Source organism: Macrobrachium nipponense, chromosome 36 (genome assembly GCF_015104395.2).
Source record: "Macrobrachium nipponense isolate FS-2020 chromosome 36, ASM1510439v2, whole genome shotgun sequence".
NCBI classification, from domain to species: Eukaryota; Metazoa; Arthropoda; class Malacostraca; order Decapoda; family Palaemonidae; genus Macrobrachium; species Macrobrachium nipponense.
The window spans coordinates 50,602,456-50,619,147 of record NC_087220.1 but is presented as its reverse complement, the minus strand read 5'-3'; the positions used below and the strand labels follow the sequence as shown (position 1 = coordinate 50,619,147).

The 16,692-nt window shown below is 40.8% G+C and overlaps 1 protein-coding gene and 1 long non-coding RNA gene across 3 annotated transcripts in view; one reads left to right on the top strand and one right to left on the bottom strand.

Moving 5' to 3' along the window:
- Nucleotides 1-7,334: 7,334 nt before the first annotated feature.
- LOC135203637 (uncharacterized) lies at nt 7,335-13,561 on the top strand. Its single transcript, XR_010311981.1, has 2 exons — nt 7,335-9,779; nt 9,851-13,561. It is a non-coding gene; the product is annotated as an uncharacterized LOC135203637 (long non-coding RNA).
- LOC135203635 (LHFPL tetraspan subfamily member 2a protein-like) overlaps nt 9,631-16,692 on the bottom strand; it is a 27,272-nt gene continuing 20,210 nt past the window's right edge. For both annotated transcript variants that reach the window (XM_064233473.1, XM_064233472.1), the window contains exons 5-6: nt 13,583-13,696; nt 9,631-12,096 (exon numbers count right to left, since the gene is read on the bottom strand). In XM_064233473.1, coding sequence (XP_064089543.1) covers nt 11,954-12,096; nt 13,583-13,696 — 257 coding nt within the window. In that variant the 3' untranslated portion in view covers nt 9,631-11,953. The remainder of the gene's footprint in view (nt 12,097-13,582; nt 13,697-16,692) is intronic.

Here is a 16,692-nt window from a genome sequence, read left to right as displayed (position 1 = left end):
TTTTTATAAATTTTTTTATTGTGTGACTGACTGCTTGTATTTTTTCATGAAGAAAGAATTTAGAAATGCTTACTTATCAATTATTAATATAGCATAGATGTGATTGACAACATTTATCATTTTAAGAACTATAATGTCAAAGGAATTTGCTATCACAATGACATGCCATTGTATCCTTTTGGCATAGTTGCAAAACAACTTACTGGCATTGCTTCTGTTATTGTTGATTAAGTACAACAAGACTGGTGAACTATCTTTTTCCAATCTGATATAAATTGTGTTATGAGCAGTATGTGGTAAGAATGTTAAGTGATGTGATGGTCTGTGTTTGAATAAGATTGGATTTGAGCAATGGTGAGTTTTTATTCTCCTTTAATTTTCAATGCACTGTTATTTTTCAGTTTCATACATTCAACTTACCTGTCAGATATATACATAGCTATCGACTCCGTCGTCCCCGACAGAAATTCGAATTTCGCGGCACACGCTACAGGTAGGTCAGGTGATCTACCGGCCTGCCGCTGGGTGGCAGGACTAGGAACCATTCCCGTTTTCTAATCAGATTCTCTCTGTCGCTGGGAATGTAAACATATGTTTACTTTCCCTCCTGATTTGATTTTCGTGTTTCATCGCCATCGATCTTCTGGGCCAACTTTTACAGGGAAGTACTGGATCGGTGGTTCGGCATACGCTTTTAATAACTTTTAATGAATTAACTTCGAAGTTTTCGAAGAATAGAGGATGTGTAACTACCGAAGTTTTCGGTAGACAATTACATAGTTTGCAAGAAAGGGAAATATAAATATTTATTCATTGATAAAGTGTAATAAATGTTAGAATTTGATTGAGGAAAATAAGGTAACTTCCTATTTGAGGAAGTCAGAAAAACAAAACAAGAACTAGATATGTTTTTTTTTTTTTTTTTCTTTTTAGAAAGCTTTAATAGCTCTCGTTCTGACGAGCAGTTAGAATATTAACAGTACTAGTAGTGTAGTTTCCTCATCACCTTCTTACTTCACAGAAACTACAAATTCATTTGCAATTTGAAGATAAAGGAATGTAGCTCAAGATACGAGCTATTATAAGGTAAGAAGTGATTATAGTGTTCCCCATTGCAATAGAGGGTGCGTCCTGATCGGCTCTTGTCTCGCTCCCAGGCCTAGACCTCTTCCAAGCTCACAGGCCCAGAGGAGAAGGAATGTCGAAAGCCTTACGGAGGTTACAGAGAATCCCCACCGATCAGGCGTCCCCTCGGCAGGTTCTGTAGGACGTCCCAGACTGCCAGGGATAGCCATTGGAAAGGCATCCTAATTCAATGTTGTTCCCCTTATTATTATCGTCTTGACGAATAAGGAGAAGAAACATTCAAAGGCGTAGATTAAATGAAGATGCAAGATAATCTCGTCTGGCTATCGGAACCTCAGAAGAGAGACATCATTCGATAACAGTTGCGGTAGAGGCATTGCCCTATCCGGGTTTGTCCCCCCACCGTACAGTTGGACGGGGGGGGGGGGGGGGGGGGGCTCTATCCCATGGGGGTTTGAAATAGTTATTTCAATAAATTCCTCATCGGTTACATGTATATGAAAATATATCTATTCTGAGAAGAACGAATTAGATATTAAAGAATATTTGTTGATCGAATGAATTATATGGATCTCGTTTAGTGATTACACATATATATAACTTTTAAGCTTCTAGCTCCTTGGGCATGAAGCTCCGGTAACGAGGCTCAATGCGCCTAAAGCGTCTGAAACAAGGCGCAAAGCGCCTGAAACGAGGCGCAAAGCACCTGAAGGGCCTGAAAATATGGCGTAAAAAAAAAAACAAAGCGCCTGAAGCACTATGAACCAGGATCTTCATCGGAAATGGAAGTCCTTCTCATTCAGAAGAAAGGGAGGGCTATGTCGAAAATGGAAGTATTGTCGAATTCTAAGCAAGAACAAATGTACATGAGATCGGAACCTTCCGCACACAGAACCTTCCGCACAAGCGGAACCTTCCAGAATGGCGGAAGATTCCAGATTCAAATAACCTTCCAGACGTACAGAACTTTCCAGGCGAGGATCGCCTTTCAGATGCTCGGAAACTTTCCAACAAGAAAACTTGCCAAGCGCGATACGTCTGCTAGGATCAGGAGTATTCTGATCACGATACTCCTCCTAGGCGCCAGGAGTATCGTGATCGGAATGCGATACTCCTGCCAGGTGCCAGGAGTGTTCCGATCACGATACTCCTCCCAGGCGCCAGGAGTATTCGGAACGCGATACTCCTGCCAGGCACCAGGAGTATTCAGACGAGCACGATACTCCTCCAAGGCGCCAGGAGTATTCGGAAACGTGATAACTCCTACCAGGCGCCAGGAGTATTCCGATCACGATACTCCTCCTAGGAAAGCGGTTATACTTCTGCCAGGCGCCAGGGAGTATTCCGAGCACGATACTCCTCCCAGGCGCCAGGGGGGAAGTATTTTCGGAGCGCGATACTCCTGCCAGGCGCCAGGAGTATTCCGAGGACGAGGAGTATTTCCGATCGCGATACTCCTCCCAGCGCCAGGAGTATTCTAGGCAAGATACTCCTGCTTAGCGCCAGGCACTTTCTACCTACAAGAAGAGCCTGACAACCGCCAAGAGTCCTCCAGGCGAAAGGTGAAAGACATTCGAGGCTTCTCCTGATAGGGACGGGAGTTGTCGCACAGGCGACCGTCGCCCTTGTCAGGATCGTCTTAATGCAATAAAGGCAAGAGCAAGTTCGGCTTTTTCCAGGCAGGGACTCAGATGTAGCACAGGCTGCCGTAGCCCTTGTCAGGTTAGAGTCGGTACTGCTAAAGCCCTTCACCTTTCGAAAGGAAGCGCTCTCCTCCGGTTGCTCAATCTTCTCCCAACTTGAGGAATGGAAGATAGAGCAGAATTGTGAGAATTAGTTCAGTATTAGTAAGAGGATATTAAAATCATCCTCCTTCTAAAAAATAATGCAACCAACCATTTACAGAAAGAGGGGCAATCGTTTGGAAGTGAACAAGATTCGTACGAGCTCTCATTCATTGATTAGAGGCTCTTCCAGATAAGAAAGGCGTAAAATATGGACTTATCTCCAAGATAATAAAAGCTGGAGAGATTCTCTTCGATCCTCGGTTGTCATTTGCGATCTCTTTCGACTAATACTCATTCGGGATTATTGACGAAATGAACGAAGAGAGTAAGATTTCCATTCTTTCTCTGCATGTCGGAAAGGAAAGAGTGTCGTAGAAGGCTTGCTGTATACGACTACTGAATGACAAGTCATATACGCATACCATAGTTGCCTTTCTGGTTCGCTACGGAATTATCTATATCCTTACAGGATTTTCCTAGTAAGGACTTCGCTTAAAACGTTTGTTACGACAATACCTACTCAGCTTCGGTATTTAACAAAGGTTGTTTGGCTTAAATTTGCATTATTGAGAGCTTTCTTAGACTCGAGAATAATTTTATTATATCCATTCATTGAAGGGAGTAACTGGCAACTCAGAATGAATGCAGCCAGGCAGTGAACGAGACAGCTGTAATTGTGAGCCAATCCAGTACCATCCGGTTCTCGGTCATTTTCGTGAACGGTTGGTTACATCTCTCTCTCCTAAGGGATCGAATGCTTCACCGTATATTCCCCCTACAATCAGGGACTTAACCACGAATTGAGGGGATTTTTAGGCAAACATGAATAACATCGTATTCGTTTTGCTAAGGATATCTCTCTGCCTCGGCGAGGAAAGAATGTAGTAGGAAATTCACCTTAAGATAACGGTACGGTTAAGCCTTATGCACACACCGTGGTTAATTACAGCGTTCCTACTATCCTTACAAGAGTTTCCTAGATGAATGCTGTTTACCACAATGTGACGGTATTATAAAATGATTTTAATTCGGCTACCCCGAGCACGATTTAACCTATTTGGAAACAGACACGGAACGTAACGATCCTTACCAGGTTCGATGCGGGATTTTGCATGTCCGTGAGAACCTTTTTGATCGACGATAATAACTGTTAACGTATGTTTAACATTTATTGGAAAGAGTTGTCAGACCCTGCGGAAAGTATTCACAGATCTCTTCGCAAGGCAGAAGATGATGAGCTTCTTATAGATTGCTTCCTTTTCCTCGAAACAAGAGAGGTAGCAAGATACGCCATCTTTAATTTAAATAGGGGAATAAACTTTAGTCTTTTTTTCCCCTAGTTATATATATTCTTAACAGATATTAAAATAAATGGGCATCAAAGGAAGAAGATGAATGCATCATTTTGGCAATAAAAAGGTTGGATTCACAGAGGTCACGTTCTTCTTTCAGCATGTGTCGGAAGGTTTTTCTAAGAGAGTAGAGATTTTATCGGAATCTATTATAAATATTGGACCTGAAAAACCTATCCACTCTGAGTCTGTCTGCGTGCAGACTGACCAGAAGTAAATATGAATGAGAGGATTTTTCAAGGGAAGCTTGATAATTCCTTTAAATATGTTAAAGACATAGAATTGCTACAGATCGTGCTAGATGGAAAGGGGAAACTGTCCTCTTCCGATACCTCTGTGAACCACATAATGGTTTTCTTCCCTTTCAGAGGGAAGAATCACCTTGGTATTTATTGCTATCAATGAACACAGTAAAAGATATACTCTGTCTCGACAAAGAATATTAGAGATAGTAGAGAATTAAGATCTTCGGGATCTTATACAATATGCCTCTATACGATAAGAGTAAGAGATCTTATCTTAGAATGGGATCCTAATTTGGGCCTCAGATTCCGTGTTCCGACAAGATGGAACTGCTCCTAATCAAATGTTTTCTCTTGGTCCTATACGATCAAAAGGACAAGTGAAATTTTGGGCTTTAGAATCTGGAATCAATTCTATGAAGACTCGGCAATGGGTTCTGGCCAGCATAGTATGTTTGGCAAAAGAACTAAAGCCTTTTATTCCCTGGATCAACGCTTTCAGATAGAGGTTTCGTTGTCCGGGTAATGTATTGACATTGTCATCTACAGAAGAAGACAAGGTTTAAATGTTTACTGACAGAGTCTTTGGAACGCGATGAGGGCTCAAACTACTTCCCAAAAGGGTCAGAGAGATACATTCAAGAGCTAGAAATCAGGAGTCCTACCAATTTCAGCTCAGAATCTCTTTAAGCTTCCAGGCTCCTTCCCTTCCTTCGGGCAAGGATAGGGAAGCTTCTGCAACGAGAAAACTCATCAACATTTAGGAGGAGAACTCGTTAGCAACGGAAGTATTCAATAAGGATCCTCCTCGGAGGAAGACTTGTCTCTCGGACTTTTAGATTTCCTATCGTCTACTGGATGTAGCTGACTAAATTTTGATGAATGTGCAGGAGCAATTAGCGTCTTTGGTAGGAGTACTTTCTAAAGAGCCACTCGTAAAAAGGATGACAGGCTTCCGATTAAGAGATCCAAATACCGATCTCCTGTCGGGCGCGACGAACCCTACAGGGGAGTTGTCGCACAAGCGGCCATCTCTGGGGGGAGCGATGCGTTAGGCAGGCGAGACGTGGGAAAGGAAGTAACTCCTGCCAAGCGTCTGGCGCCAACTAGGAGCCAGGCGCAAAGAGCCTGACTTTACTGTAAGATCGTTCTAGGCCCAAGGATCTTCATCCAAGCAACAAGAGCCAACTGGAGAAGAGAAAACTCCTGATAGGAGTATAGCGACCCGCTAAGCGCAATATACTTGCCATCGAAAGGCGCATTCCATGAGCGATACTCCTACCAAGCCACAGGAGTATTCGGAACTAGATGCGCCTTCCATAGGTCAGGAGTATTCGGGAAGAGATACTCCTGCTAGGCGCCTTGAGTACTCTGACCTCGATACTCCTCCCAGGCGCCAGGAGTATTAGACTTTTTACTCCTACCAGGCGCCAGGAGTATTCGAAGCGCGATGTGCCTACCAGCGCCAGGAGTATTCTGAGCTTAATACTCCTAACAGGCGCCAGGAGTATTGGAGCGAGATGCGCCTTCCAGACGGCAGGAGTATTTGAGGAGTGTTACGACTGTCAGGCGCCAGGAGTATTCCAAACAGGATATCCTCGCGCCAGCCAGGCGCAAGCCAGACGCTAGGCTTCATCCAGATGAGATCCAGTTCAAAGAAAGTCCTAGTCTTTCTTTGAAACAATAGGTGATCTCTAAAGCACTCATAAGTGACTTGATGATACCTTCAAACAGCTGAGAATTTAAAAGCTCATGAAGTGCGAGCTTTTGCAAATTCTTGTTCTTTTCGTAACAATATGTCAGGAAGACATATTAGCTTTAACAAATGGAGAGATGCAACTATGTGTTGACTGCTCATTACACGAAGGACTTCAAGTTAACCTACGAGAGATCCTTCTCTCTTGTTTATACGTATCAGCGGATACGTTGCTGGGATAAGGAGCCGACACTGATCCTTTAATAATGAGTTGAATTTATTTTAACTTAGTGATTTTTTTTTTGAGGTTTGAAAGGAGTTTGGGGGGGGATAACTCTTTTTCAATTTTAGCGCGAACCCTCATGTTAGGAACAGGTGATCGGGATCGGTGTTGCGCTCCTTAGTTAGTTATGCCAATAGCATAGGCATGTTGTCATATAAGCGGATTAGCACCCATTGACAAATGCCAATTAGGCTCGACCGAGTAAGTGGATAAGACCCCATCGGTAGACCCACAAGAACTCTTGGCCACAGATCACTATCTTGCTAAGGCTCTTGAGACGAAGCAGACTCCTATGCAATAGCTAGGAAGTCGACCCTTCGTCTAGAAACACAGAGGAACCAAGGTCTATAAATACCTACAACACATGTTGTTTACCTGTCTAGTCAGGAGTTAGCTGTCTCTTGCCCTCCACCAAAGGGTGTCAATCAGCTATGTATATATCTGACAGGTAAGTTGAATGTATGAAAATGATATTGTTATGATACAATAAAGTTTCATACATACTTACCTGGCAGATATATACGATTGAAGACCCACCCAGCCTCCCCGCAGGAGACAGGTGGAAGAGAGAATCTGATTAGAAAACGGGAATGGTTCCTAGTCCTGCCACCCAGCGGCAGGCCGGTAGATCACCTGACCTACCTGTAGCGTGTGCCACGAAATTCGAATTTCTGTCGGGGACGACGGAGTCGATAGCTATGTATATATCTGCCAGGTAAGTATGTATGAAACTTTATTGTATCATAACAATATCATATTCATATATTGGAGTATGTCAAGTTTCATGTTCATGCATGCGCAACAGAATTAAGACTTACTTAAATATTATTATTTGCAAACAACAGCTTTCTGCAGTAAGGCAATAGCTAATCGTTATATGGTAAGTACAGTTTATTGCTGTGGTAAGAGGTCGAATAATATTGATAATGTCAAGGATATTGCAGTACTGCAAATTGTCATTCTTATGCAGCAGCATTATAAATTAAGGTCTTGTCTGGGTTCATAACATTTGAAAATATATTTCACAGTATTTTTTCCATTGCTGTTGTTTTGTAGTTTTTTGATGCATGTGTACAGTACTGGAATACTTTAGAATGGTTTACTTTTTATTAATGAGAACCTCTTTGTAGTATATATTTTCTAATGTAGAATAGGATTTCCATTCTTTATACTATTCTAATGTAGAATAGGATTTCCATTCTTTCTTCCTTCTTGTAGGTGAAAAAATAGTAATTTTTGCCATCTTTTTTGCTGTAAATAAGATGGCCTGTTCATTGGTCAGAGGACATTAAAGCTGTTGTGCCACTTTAAGGGAGGTGTATTCAATATTAAAACTGGGTTGAAGGACCTTTCCTATTTGATAGGAACTTCTTATCCACCTGGCAATTTGCCATTGGTACTATTGATAACATATATAGCCAGTGAGTGTTCATTTTTAGTAGCTGCATTCTGATTATAAGAAAGAGCAGGTTTGTGTTCAATGCAAGGCATCTCTTGTGAATTTAGTGGTTACAGACTGACCTCTACTTTACAAATTTCAAAATTAATGTATGATAATGTGCAAATCTTTAAAGATCAACTTACGGTAGTATGTAACTGAAATATGAGGTAATATACCATAAATGAAAATAAGACATTCTGTAAAAATCAACTTGCGGTAATAACTGAAATATGAGATTATGCCAAAAATGAAAAAGAAAACATTTGTTCTTATTAAAGAGGAAATAAAGGAATAGGCACATATTAAAAGTAGTGTAAAATGTAATGCACTATACAGGAGTCAATGCAGTTCCCTCACTGACATCCAATCCATCTCATAATTGGTGGTAAGGAATCAAATTTGGTTGTCAGTCAGACTACATCATGTGATCCTAGTTCTTTTGTAAACATGTATTGAGGTTGCTGTGAATGTTTAAGGGTTCTGTGTTAAGATGATAGTAAGGATTCCTTAGGATAAGGTGATTTATCTGGATGATCTGTGTGGCACTCATGACATTTCATGGTTTCCCTGAGAACTGCAGAGGTCTCCTCTATTCTTTTTAGCTTTCGAGAGGCATTGGGGATGTTACCTTCATGACTACTGCTTGAAACACTTAGCAGCATTTTCTTGTGTAGTTGCAGAATAGTGGACATCCTAACTTGCCTCCTTACTATTTTATATGAACTTTTAACGGTAAGGATTTTTCATAGTTTGGTTTTTGTCTTGCACTCAACTTATCCCTGTGTTGGGTACTGCCAGGTGCAGTGCATTGTAGATACCATTAAAGTGCTCTCTATAGTACTTGTATCAGTCTTGTCCCTGGCCATGCAGTCTTTTTCCTTTTCATCTATTCCTATTGGTCTGATCTGGTAAGCTGTTAAACTTCTTGAAGTTTATTGTACTTCAGTTTTCATCTCTCACTTAAGAACAAGTGCTTCATGCAAGCCGTATGATAATTTTAAAAAGTGGCTTGGTAAACTAATGCACAGGAATCCTACAGTGCAAAATATAATGTAGATCTACTGTACATTGTACATTTTTCTCACTGTAACACAGACTATGGATAATGAACTGTTTAACTATTACAAAAGTTGAAACAAGATAATGTACTTAATATATTTTAATTATATTGCATTGGCAAAACTACTTACTTGAACACTTATCTTTTATGGGAATGTTACACCAAGTAAAGCTTACAGAATTTTGCTGTGACTTGACATATCTCCCACTTGTACATATTTGCCTTGCCTGTGTGCTTTATTCTCCTATACAAGCTGAGAGTGTAAAAATTAGGACCTAGAGCTCAATAATACATACAGCAATATTTTGAGCATGAAATGTCAGCAGGTTTTTTGGGGATAGAAGCAACTGGTTCTGTAGTTGTCAAGACACTACACTGGCAGTGAATGACTGAGGACTTGTCAGTTTGGTCTAATGTAACATAAGAGGATGCACTGATGCCTCATCCTGGTCATGAAATTGTGCTGAGTGTCAGATTCTTTTGATTGTTTTATACCATTGTTAACCATAGTACGATCTGCAACGGTATGTACTCACTACGTAAATATAAACCTATGTCTGATTACTTCTAACTAACGTTATAGGGTTTAAATTCTAATAATTTGTTAGTCAGTCTTGGACTGTCATGCCAAAAATGGTATGAAAGGTAGACATAATCTTATGGGTTCTCAAGAAGAGGCAAAAGATAGCTTAAAATTATATTTTGTACGTAATTATGTACAGAGAATTGAGAATTGCAATGTGCAATGAATCCCTCTTTATAATAGGAATTTAATTGAAGAATGGTATCAAGTTTTGAATTTTTAGCAGATATTTTGCAATTAACAGTCTAGGTACTGTTAAATTTTGAAGAATGGTATCAAGTTTTGAATTTTTAGCAGATATTTTGCAATTAACAGTCTAGGTACTGTTAAATTTTAACTGCAAAATGTGATTAGAGAAACGTTACAAACTTGTTTGGAGAATTAACAATGATATCAACACTAAGAGAAACATCACAAACTTGTTTGGAAAACTAACAATGATAACACTAACTACAAATTGTATATTTGGTTTTTGATTAAGTGAAAAGTTGTGTTTAGTACTTACTAAAAGAAACTAGAAAGGAGAGAGTAATCTGATTGTGACCATGGCCAATGAACTTCAGTAAGCATTAAAGTACAGACCTTATACAATCCATTTTGATACAAGAGTCAAATTTGATTCAAAAACTTTGTTGTAAAGCTATAATATTTCTTATAAGACACACTTATTATATACTAATAATACTGTTAATTACAATATTAGGTAGCGATTTTATTTGCTTGATTGCCTTTACCTGCTTACTAATGAAAAATATTCTTTTACTTTTAGACTTGTAGATTTAGATTCCAGATACAATATCATCAAACAACATACTACAGGCAGCCCCCAGTTAACAGCAGCGCCGGTTAACAGCAATCTGGTTTTACGAGGCTTGTCTAGCGATGGTTTTAACTAGATTTTCTGTGCTGATGTTTGGTTAGCAGCGCCGATCTCTGGTTAACGGTGCCGATGTCCGGTTAACAGCGCTGTTAAGCAATTATTTAGTGCTGTTAATCCTGATTTTCGGTTAGCAGCATCAGCCGGGAACGGAACCCCTGCCGTTAAACAGGGACTGCCTGTATACATTAGGGAATACATGGAGATTGAACAGATGTTGAGAATCAAGTTAGGAATTCTGAGTTTTCCTTTCAATTGCAATGGCATATTAATGTGGAAAACTGATGATCTCTGCCGAGCATAAGTAAATGCACACCAAAAACAAATAAGATAATTGTTAGTAAAATGGTGACCTAAAGATAATGTCTTAACCCATTTCTATTTTTTCCATTCTACTGTACTATACACCAATGCATATGAGATTGGAAGCAAATTATTAAAAGGAATTTTGTTAAAATTGTCAATATTTTCAATCTATTGAGCAATAATAATAATTTTTCAAGTAGTTGCTATATCTGAAATGAGATTATTATGTTCATTGAGAATAAGCACTTCTGACCAGATCTGTGAGAGTTTAGAATTTTACCTTAGTATCCTGGTTGAACTGTTACCATTATTAAATAATAATTACAGTAGTATATGTTTGCTTTTGACTCGGTTGTTCTCAATTTTTTCATGGTGTAAATCCAGGATATATAGAAAACATCTGTTCATACTCTGTACAATGGTTCATGGATTTCTTTGCATACTGTACATGAAGCAGAATTATTAGTTTAACAATTTGTACATCAATGAGCAACAATGTAAAAGGGAAGTTCACAACAGATGTTTAAAGCTAAACTGCCAACACAAAAATGTAGTACTACTGCCTTTCATTCTAAATGGTTGTCCAAACCAGGTGAAAACTGTACTGCCCATGTTACTGACATTTAGGTATCTGTGGTGTAGTTTTTGTGATTGACAGACTTTATTGCTTTGCGAGATTTGTCATGAATAGGATCTCACTAAGTTGTTTTATAAGACCTCATCAGATTTTGAAAGTTCTTGTAAGAACTGTTTACCAGATCACTTTGGTAGCCTGTAATAAAGCATCGTTAGTGCAGTAATATAAAAATCTCACAAAGATGAATTGCTTTGCGGAACAAATCCAGTCTTAAAGCACCAATGAAAAAGACCTAATGAATTCTTCTATTATTCAAATAAGTGAAATAAATATTTATCTTTAAAAGTATTGGTGTACATTGTTCCCAGCTCTTTGACTTACATCTATACAAATTTGGAAGTAACAAGTGTCCCCACATGGCAGCACAGCTAACCTGGCCTCAATTGTGAATTAACCTCATTCCAGTATGTAAATTTTTTAATTGAATTAGTGAACATATTCAATGATCATATGGCTGTGGCATTGGAAGCATTCCTAAATTTTATGATTTCAGTAAATTGTAAAATGTACATAGGTTTGCAATAAAATATTCATTGACATATACAAATTTATGAGATAAATTTTCTTTATATATGATTACGTAAGTTCGTAAAACTGCTGCATTTAGATTAGGCATACAACATTTTTCCCTTTGTCAACTTCAGTGGTCACTTGTTCGGTGGTGGTAGTGTGAGCAGCAACTGAGGACATCCAGCAACTTAGCAAGAGCCCTACACTTGCAATAAGAGTCATGTACACAGCCCAACCTATTGTAGGAAAAATATTGTTTTAGTGAGCTGATTTCCATGAGGAAGGGTACTGAATTTCAAATTAACCATCACAAAAAATGAAGCAATGAAGGATGTGTCCCCTTTTAGAACACTTTGGATACAAATGTTATACGTATATACATTTAAGAACAACTTTTTAAAAGTCATTGCTAATTAAAAGTTTGATTACTTTATGGGAACCTAATAGTATAGTACAGTTTAGACAAATGATAGTAATCCTATAGAAACTACAATCCTTGCTCAGTTCCCGAACTGACAAACTTGAGAGTTTTCATATGATGCTTATTGATTGTTTTTTTAAACAAAAATTTTAGATAAATGGATAATTTTAAGGTGTATTTTTAAATTTTATAATACTTTTTGTACTCATGAATGAATGTTAAAAACATCTATTAGAAAGAACAGTACACCCAGTTTACAAGGCCTCATTGCAAGCTGATCTTTCATGATATTTCAGTTATTGCACATCTGGAAGTAGAGATTTCACAAAGGCATATTGACTGAAAGGGTTAATACATGTTGACACTTGTTCCAGTAAAGCCTAGCCAACCTTTTTGCCAAAAGTGGGTTACTATTTTCTGTGATGATCATCCTCTGTACTTGTTGGTACTTTGATGGCTGAAATCAGTGATGGTGAAAGATGTTATGTCTGAATTGAGAAGTCTAAAGAAACAATGCTCTTAATAAAGGATTCTGATGCATATTTGCCTTGGAACTGATTCGAATGGGAAATTAAGACGTTGAAAGCCTTTTCAATATACAGTAATATAAGTTAGAAGACAGTGGAGAGATGTAGATGGAGTAGTATGTGATAAGAAAATGCCAATTAAGCTAATAGTCAAAATCTATGGCACAGTAAGAAGACCAGTGTTAATGTATGGATTGGAAAGATGAGCTCTAAGAAGAAAAGAGGAAGTAAAGCTTGAAAGAACAGAGATGAGAATGCTGAGGTGGATTATGGGAATATTGCTGCTTGAGAGATTGGAAAATGATAAACTAAGAAGAGCAGGCTTAGTAAAGATTTCAGAGGTGATAGGAGTCAGGATTGAGATGTTATGGGCATGTGTTGAGGATGAATGACGAGAAGGGAGTGAAAAGGGCTGGGGAAGAACCTGTTAGAGGAAGAAGATCGAGAGGGTGACAGAGAATTACATGGCGAGATAAATTGAAGGAAGGTATGGAGAGAAGAGGTTTGATGGATGATGATGTCTTTGATAGAAGGCAGTGGAAAAGGCGCATCAGGCAACCGACCCCTTAATGTGGGGATAATGGTGGGAAAAAAAGAAGAGTATAAGTTAGAAGACAAGAACTGATTAAACAAATCATAGAAACTTGAAGGTATAGATTATTATTGTGGTGTATATCATATGATTGAAATTATATAATTCCTAACATTTACAATTGTAGAACTGTACTGATAATTATTGAAGAAATGACTCTCGAGTGTTGTGTTATAACTTACCTACAGAACAGTGCTCTAGTTGATACATGTCAGTCCCATCACCACACATATTTTTGACACGTTCAGATCCCCATACCAGTGGGAAAACAGCCACTCCCACAGTACTCAAGACACCTGTGGATGTTAGATTATGTTAGGTTTTGCTGTACTATTTGAATTTTACTCCTTTCTCATGCTTTGATTGCCATTTGAACAATTTTCCTTTATGAAAGTCAAACTTTTGATTATAATTAATGATATCACAGTCCAAATAACAAACTATACCATGGAACATCCTCAATCTAACAACAAAAGACCCCAAGTACTGTAATAGATGCAAAACAATTAGGTAATATAGAACCTAAAGACAGTTTTTGTACTTGAACTTTCCTGTCAGATATATACTTAGCTTACGTCTCTGACGTCACGACAGAATTCAAAACTCGCGGCACACGCGAAAGGTAGGTCAGGTGATCTACCTTACCCGCCGCTGGGTGGCGGTTGTATGAACCAATCCCCCTTTCCAGCCAGATTTTCTCTGTCGCCGGTTTCGACTACACCTGTGGTCGTTACCTCCTGATAGTTTAATTCTTTTCTCGTTGCCTTGGATATCTTTGGACTGACTTTCGGTGAAGTACCTGATCTTGTTGGCTTGGCATACGCGCTTGTGGATTGTTTTTGGATATTGATTTGGATTTTTCTTTGATTTCAAGATGTCTGATGTAGAGGTTAAGAAATCTTCTATGTTTAGGGTGTGTTCTATGGATGAATGCAAGGTGAGGCTACCGAAAGCTACGGTAGATCCTCACACAGTATGCTTGAAGTGTAGGGGTAATGAATGTTCATTTATTAACCCGTGTAATGAATGTGAGAAGTTGGATGAGGGTGAATGGAAGTCACTGTCTTCCTACTTAAGGAAGTTGGAGAAAGACAGGGTTAGAAAAGCTTCGTCTAGAAGTTCTAGTAAGTCTCGTGTCAGCGAGTTAGAAGTAGATAATCCTGTCGTAGCATTAGATCCTTCTCCCGTTTCAGCTCCTGCTCCCTGCATCGAACCAGAAGATACGCCTTCGGAAGTGGCAACCATGAGAGCCACGATCCTTAGCATGGAGAAGAAAATTCGTTCGTTGCAAGGTAAGAGTGATACGTAGTGCAAGTGAATTGTGCAGTGCCCCCAGTGCAGTGGAGGGCACGTCTGATCGGCTCCTTAATGCTTCCAGGCCTAGACCTCTTCCAGACTCCCAGTCCCAGTGGAGGAGGAAAGTCAACAGCCGCAGGAAGGTTAGGAAGGTTAGGGAGAACCCCCTCCGGTCAGGCGTCCCCTCGGTAGATCCTGATGCTCGTTCCCAGGCTGCCTTAATTCGCGCCAAGAAGGAGGTTTTGCGACAATGCTTCTCTTCTTCTTCATCGCCTTCGCCTAGAAGAGGATGGAGTGCCTCGGATACCTCTTGACCGTTGAAGAGAGCCTGCAAGGCGCCTTGCGCCCTACCTTCCAGCCCGGAGTGTTTACCGGAGGAGCCTGAGGTGGACATCAAGAAGCCCAGGAGGGATCAGGAGTGCTCGCCTCATAGTAGGCTTTGAACCTCGTCCCCTGTGGAGGAGTTTGTAAGATCTCCGGCACGGATTCTTGCGGGGCTGCAAGCTCAGATTTCGGCTCTTGCTGGCTCCTTGGTGGGAGGCGCTCGTCGTAAGAAGGACGTCTCTCTTCCCGTCAAGAAGTCTAGGCTACCCTCTCCTGGTTTGCCTTTTCAGTCGGAGTCTGCTCTCTCTCCTGTACCAGCGGATAGAGTGAGGCGCTCTTCCCTTAGCAGACGCCAGTCGTCTTCCAGGCGCCAATCGCCCAGGAAGCTCTCTCCTGGCGACATCTTTTCTCCCGTGGAACGGGATCAAGCTCCTAGTAGGCGCTCTTCTAAGGATAAGCGCACGGCTTCTACATCTCGCTCCTTTCCAAAGAGCCTTCAGTCTCCGGATAAGAGAGCCTCCCCCTGCTTTGACACTTCTCGAGACAGGCTCTCCTTTTGTCAGACGCCTAGAGCCTGGTAGGCGCTACTCCCCAGGTACCGCTCTCCTGCTGACAAGCACTGTGATCAAGATAGGTGCTACTCTCCTTGTAGGCGCTATTCGCCTGTTAGCTGCTCTGTTCCTGTCAGGCGCAAAGAGCCCGAAAGAAGCCTCTCTTCTGGTAAACAAGCTTTTACAGAGACCCACGCTTCTCGATCCAGGTGTTTGGATCCTGGTAGACGCCTGTCACCTAGTAGGCGCTCTTCTCCAGGGATTCGCTCTCCTGTTAGTAGGCGCCAAGAGCCTAGCAGGCGCTCCTCTCAATTCAGGCGCAGTTCGCCAGGCAGCCGCTCTCCTCTTGACAGGCGCATAGAGTCTGGTAGGCGCCTTGAGCATAGTAGGCTCTCCTCTCCTAGCAGGCGCTCCCCTTTGGACTCCCGTGTTTCTCTGGACAGACGCCAAGAACACAGAGGACTCCCTCATCGGAGTAGGAAGGACTCCTTCGATAGGAGCTCTCCCGAAGCTTTGGCTTCTCCTGATAGGTGCCAGACACTCCTCCCAGGATAGGCGCACTTCTTTAGAGAAGTCCGCCTACTCTCGTAAAGAAGTTGAAGGACGTGTTAAAGGATTCTTCGGTCTCGTCCTACAAGATCCTGACAGACCTCCTTCTTCAGGAGTTTGGAGACGCGCTTACTCTGGTCGCTCCTCCTTCTCCTCTCTCCTTATTCTCAACATCAAAGAAGACGAAGGTTTCCTCCTGTGTGAGAATGAAACCAACCATCTCAATGAAAAAGACTTTGAGAGGTTTTGGTGATTGGCTTCTTTCTAAGGAGGAGAAAGGGAAGACTGTTTTTTCTTTCCCTCCCTCCAAGCTTACAGGAAAACTTGGTTTCTGGTATGAGTCTGGAGAACCCTTAGGCCTGGGTCTTCCCTCATCTGCAGACGCGGACTTCTCTTCACTGGTGGATTCCTCCCGACGCTTGGCCCTCTTGTCTGCTAAGACTACCTGGGCGATGAACGAGCTCGACAACCTGTCTTCAACTTCCTTGACTGGTCGTTAGGGGTTTTAGCTAGAAGAACTCAGAACCCGGATTCCCTTTTGCCCGAGGATCTCGACAGTGTCCTTACTTGCA